The following is a 6,000-nucleotide window of genomic DNA, read 5'->3' on the forward strand; positions in this document are numbered from 1 at the left end:
GGGCGCCTGGGTGGCTTAGTCGGTTAAATGTCCGACTTTCGCTTAGGTCATGATCTCGCGGTTCGTGGGTTCGAGCCCCGCATCGGGCTCTGTGCTGACTGCCAGCTCAGAGCCTGGAGCCTGTTTCAGTCTGTGACTCCCTCTCTCTCTGACCCTTCCCTGCTCACGCTGTCTCTCTCTCTCTCTCCTAGAAATAAATAAAAAACATTTAAAAAAAAATAAATAAAATTCAGGTAAATGTCCTAAGGCGATCTTTTCTCACAATCTGTTTCTATTATCAACTACTAAACAACAGTGCATGAAGTAATTCAGTATAATCCTTTGTTTTGATTCTTTGGTTACTGTTACCATAAACTACATTTAGCTAAATGGAATTCCAGAAGAATAAAACCTTCTTTTACCACTGTTGCCAATTCTCTTTAAAAAAAAAAAAAAGAATAAAAGTCTCCATTTTAAGGAATATTTAAATATTTGCTTCTCAACTGTGATCTTTAAAGTGGATCCACACTAATCTAGACCCTATAACTGCCAGCCTTACATAGGGATCTCAACCTATATATATAATTTATTATTAAGGGCCAATGTGTTAATCACTTTATATACACTGTCTCACTATTATTTTCCATTTCACAGGTGCAGAAACTGAAAGGTTAAACTAGTTGTCTCAAATCACACAACCGAAAAAGGACCACTTTTTTTTACTTTGGATCGTAACTTTAAATCTAATACCAGGTATACATTCCAGTCTTGAGATAGTTTTAGGAATACCTAAAAATATGTTCAAGATAAGGGTGTAGCCTTGATTTTTCTTGCCAACATTTCCTCCCATTAGTCCTTATATATTTTATGATGTGTATAATCCAATTATTCTGAACTTGAGAGTAAAAAGTTGGTCACTGCAAACTTCATGAAGGCTTGACAGCAAAATTTTTAAAAAATAGGAATCATTAGTAATATTAAACACAGGATTTAGGGGCACCTGGGTGGCTCAGTCGGTTAAGCATCCAACTTTGGCTCAGGTCATGATCTCACCATTCATTCCCGAGTTCAAGCCCTGCATCAGGCTCTGCGCTGACAGCTCAGAGCCTGGAGCCTGTTTGGATTCTGTGTCTCCCTATCTCTCTGCCCCTCCCCCGCTTGTGTTCTATCTCTTGAAAATAAATAAACATTAAAATAAATAAACAAACACAGGATTTGCACAGCAAAGACAAACAAAGAGACACAACTGTGTTAACCAGCAGGGAGGGGATTCAGTTTTAAAACACTTTGTAGATTTATTTATTGTTATTAATTTCTTTAACGGTTATTTATTTTTGAGAGACTGAGAGACAGAGCACGAGCAGGGGAAGGGCAGAGAGAGAAGGAGACACAGAATCTGAAGTAGACTCCAGGCTCTGAGCTATCAGCACAGAGCCTGATGCAGGGCTCGAACTCACGAACCGCGAGATCATGACCTGAGCTGAAGTTGGCCGCTTAACCAACTGGGCCACCCAGGCACCCCTAGGTTTATTTATTTTAAAGTTTATTTTGGGGGGCACCTGGGTGGCTCAGTCGGTTGAGAATCCGACTTCAGCTCAGGTCTGATCTCACTGTTTGTGAGTTCAAGCCCTGCATCAGGCTCTGTGCTGACAGCTCAGAGCCTGGAGCCTACTTCATATTCTACGTGTGTATGTCTCTCTGACCCTCTCCCATTCATAATCTGTGTGTGTCTCTCTCTCAAATATGAATAAATATTTTAAAAAATTTAAAAGTGTTTGTTTTCCAGGAGACAAGACAGTACAAGTGGGGGAGGGGCAGAGAGAGAGAGAGAGAGAGAGAGAGAATCCCAAGTAGGCTCCGCACTGCCAGTGCAGAGCCTGATGTGAGGCTCGAACCCACAAAGCCATAAGATCATGACCTGAGCTGAAACCAAGAGTCAGACACTTAAACTGACTGAGCCACCTAGGCACCCCAACACTTTGTAAATTCAAAATGAGGACTGTTAAGATTGGTGTCATGGGCTTTGTCCCTCAGGTGAATAAAAAGGTCAGAAGTATGTTTGGCTACAAGGTGAATTTTATCATTCTTACCTTATTCCAAGACTTTCAAGATCAGACTCATTAAGACGGAGCAGTATTGAACCTGTGATTTTATGTCCTTTGGAAGAAAAGGGAGAAAAAAAGATAAATGGTTTCGATAATTATACCATATGCTTTTTTATTTCTTTCAATTTGGATTCACCAAAATTTACTGAGATCAACATTTACTAACCACCCACTATAGGCAATGGACTGTGCTAAGAATCACTTTCATTTGCCACTTGGAAAGTCTTTTTCTCCATGTGGGGCTCGAACTCACAACCCCCTGACCAAGAATCACATATTCTTCACACTGAGCCAGCCAGGCACCCCTCTCACTTGGACAGTCTTCATTTTAATTAGATAACTATACTGATAAATATTTTTGATAAATCAAATAAAAACTTTTAAATTATTTGAATGAATTATTTGTGAGGAAGTCCAGCAGCAAAACCAGTGGCTTCCTTCTAAAACAGGTGAGGTTGGGACTGGGGGAGGAAAGGAAGTATAAATCTATTTTACTTAGAATTGTCAGGTCAAAACCATAGCCTGAAGGGTGCCAAGTATTGGAGTTCTAAAATCTCCAAGGAGGGGCTTGACTTCCTGATCTTGGAGCTGTGAGTTTGAGCCCCATATTGGCTGAACAAATTACTTAAACAATAAAAGAAAAAAAACCCTCCCAGAAAAGCACATAATGCTGTGTTTTGAAATATATGTTTATTTTTCTTTCTCTCACTATATAATTAATTTTAGTCCTTCCCGACCTCATATTCCAGAACTCTGGGCCATTTTCAAACAAATGAAAATCTTTTTTTTTTTTTAAGTTTATTTATTTAGAGAGAGGAAGAGCACTCATGAGTAGGGGAGGGGCAGAAAGAGAGAGAGAGAGAGAGAGAGAGAGAATCCCAAGCAGGTTCTACAATGACAGCCTGACTCTGGGCTCGACTCCACCCTTGATGATTTTTGATGAGAACACTTGTTAAAGTATAGTTGGCAGGAATTCTGGAGTCCCAAGACCTAATGTTCACATCCTGTTCTGCTTTTCTTCTAGTTGTGTGACCTTTAGAAAGTTACTTAACATCTTCAGACCTCAAAACACATCATATGTAAAACAAAATAGGGATTACAGCCTCTAAAGTTCAGGGCTCTGGGGACCTGGGTGGCTCAGTCAGTTGAGTGTCTGACTTTGGCTCAGATCATGATCTCAAGGTTTGTGAGTTCAAGCCCCATGTCGGGCTCTGTGCTGACAGCTCAGAGCCTGGAACCTGTTTTTTGGATTCTGTTTTCTTCTCTCTCTGCTCCTCCCCCACTCACACTCTGTATCTCTCTCTCTCAAAAATAAATAAACATTAAAAATCGATTAATAATTAATTAATTTCAAGGTTCCTGTGAGACTGTATTCCATAATGAGGAAAGGGACCCAACACCTTGTTTTGCCAAATAAAAAGAAATCCAGACTAAGATAGGGATCAGATAGGAAGATTATTGCAATAGGGATATATGCAATGTTGTGATCTCAGAAATCTCAAAGTGGTTCAAACTCAAACAGGAAAAGGTGTTGCTCTTTCTTTCATAGGGTAAAGGAGGGGCAGTGGAAGTGACCCCAGTGTGGTCTGATAGGACAGTATCCTGCTATGCTCATCTGGTTTCCAGGAAAAGCTGATGATGGGGCATTCCACTTTTTTAGTGCTTGCCCAGGTTTGGGGACAAACAAGATTTTAGGGCCTTCTAGGCGAGAGAGAAGCCTGACTAAAGTTTGGTCAAGACCAAGCAGATGGTTAACAAATGAGCATTTGTTGGGGCACTTGGCTGGCTCAGTCAGTGGAACATTGGACCCTGGATCTCAGGGTTGTAAATTCAAGGCCCATTCTGGGTGTACAGATTACTTAAAAAGAAAAAAAATCATAAAAAAAGAAAAAAGAAATGAGCAATTGTCAATGTGTGGTCAGTTTTTACCAGTTAAAACATGTAGTGAGTTCTGCTAGCACTTGACAGTAGGTTCAAGAGATAATTCTTAAGGTGATGACTTAATCTACAGAACACTAAAAAAAAAAAAAAAATCTATAGAACACCATTGATACAGAAAGCCAACAATATAGTCAATCATATACTGGAGACAGAAAAATATAAAACTCCTTCATCCTCACCTATTTGCTATTCAGAGACAAATTCCATCCTGAGTGAAGGACAACCAATGGGGGAGAGGAGAAAAGAGAAGTACCATTTCCCACACCATCAAGCTGTTTTTTAAGTCTTGAAGCACAAACTCCCACCCTAGACAAACAAGACTCCGTCCTATTACTGCAAAAGTTTACTAAATTTACAAATGAATAAGACAGAGGGTAAGACAGAGAGAGGTTAAGGTTCACATCCATTAGGGGAAGTTTAGATTTCAAGTGGATGGATGCTTGAACTTGAGCGGGTTGCTTAAAACTCACAACCCCATACATTTGCCCCCTGTGATGTGGCCAAGTAGTGGGCTGCTGGGAGTTCGGTGGTCAGCTGAACAATCCAGTGTTATTCAGATTTAACTAGGGAAACGGATTTTGGAGACCAAAACATAAACATTACCAAGTTCTGTAGGTGTAGTCAACAAACATACTAAGCCCTACTGGCATGCTGTGGTAAGGCAACCGGGACGCAGGGATCCGCAGAGCATGTGCCCTCCCCTACAGGAAAACCCCGAGTTAAAGGACGATGGGAGGAAACAAACTTAAAAGCAAAACATATTCCAGGTGTTCAAGGAGCTGCAGGAGCACAGACGGGTCTCTCGAGCCCCGTGAGCCTGAATGACAGCGCCCCTCCGACCAAGGTCTGGGGCAAATGTTCTTCTAAGTAAAAAAAAAGGGACCGGAGTGTCACCTGTTCCGCGCTGGGGTGGCAAGTTCCCGAAGAAACCCACCTGCCTCACACCAGGTGCCTCACCCAAGTTCACAATCCTCAAAGTCGGCTTTCCTCCTGCGGGTCCCCGACTCTGGACGCCCCATTTATCCTTCCTCCATCTCCAGGGGGCACTCCTGGTCACCCCTCCGGGTACCTCCCCGTCCCCGTCTCAGGCCCCCGGTTCTGGAGGGCTCTCCGCCGCAGGTCGTCCCCCCATCCCCCGCCACCTCGGCGTCCCCGCCTCAGGTCTATCCCTTCTGGTACCTCTCCGCGCAGGTCTCCCTTCCCCGCTGCAAGGCCCCTGCTCAGAGGGGCTCTCCGCCTCAGGTCATCCCCGGCTCGGCGCCCCCCATCCCCCCGGCTCAGGTCCACACCTTTCGTATCTCCCCGCGCAGGTCTGCCTTCTCCGCTTCGGGTCCTCTTTGAGGCCCCCAGCTCACTGCCTCAGGCCCGCGGTCCCCGCCTGGAGTCGCCGTCCCCCGGCCCCTCAGCCCTCTAGCCCTGCTACCTCGCCAGCGTTCCAGCAGTCCGGGATCACTGAAGCCACAGCGCTTTAGGAAGCAGCACACCTCCTCCGGGTCCCAGGTCTGGTGGTCGCGGTGGAGTTTGGAGTCCGGGGACCTTTCCGCTGCGGCGGAAGGGATGTTTGGCGGAGTTCTTGGGCTGCCGTCGCGTCGGGGCCGCTTGAAGGGCTGGCCCGAGTCTGCTCCCTGCATGGCTACAACCAGCACCCGGCGCAGCAGAGTCAAGAACCGCGGCGCTTAGACCGCACGCAGGCGCACTGACGGCAGGTCGGTGAGGACGAGTCCCCTCAGCACTGCCAGCCTACTGGCCTCCCGCGCAGGCGCACTGGTACCTCAGACCTTGTAGCCGGGCAGCGCAGTCACTTCAGCCACCCGGCCCCCTTGCGCAGGCGCAATGACAGCCTAATGGCCCTCAACAGGTCGGGGAGTTTACAGAAAGGGAGCGACTAGACGCAGAGCCAAGGAAGTGCTAATAAGAGCGGGGTGAGAAAAGAGTGTATCTTGGACCCGTGGAAGCCCGGTCAAAGTCCGGAGCA

General features: G+C 45.5%; 1 protein-coding gene across 1 annotated transcript in view; it reads right to left on the reverse strand.

Moving 5' to 3' along the window:
• The window catches only part of SAMHD1 (SAM and HD domain containing deoxynucleoside triphosphate triphosphohydrolase 1), a 49,101-nt gene extending 43,328 nt beyond the window's left edge, over positions 1-5,773 (reverse strand). Inside the window, exons 1-2 of the mRNA XM_039227153.1 lie at positions 5,449-5,773; positions 2,070-2,136 (exon numbers count right to left, since the gene is read on the reverse strand). Of these exons, the coding sequence (XP_039083084.1) occupies positions 2,070-2,136; positions 5,449-5,656 (275 nt within the window). The 5' untranslated portion in view covers positions 5,657-5,773. The remainder of the gene's footprint in view (positions 1-2,069; positions 2,137-5,448) is intronic.
• Between the last annotated feature and the right edge of the window lie 227 nt (positions 5,774-6,000).

The sequence above is a fragment of the Hyaena hyaena genome, unplaced genomic scaffold (assembly GCF_003009895.1).
Source record: "Hyaena hyaena isolate Hyena2069 unplaced genomic scaffold, ASM300989v1 scaffold_25, whole genome shotgun sequence".
Lineage (NCBI taxonomy): Eukaryota > Metazoa > Chordata > Mammalia > Carnivora > Hyaenidae > Hyaena > Hyaena hyaena.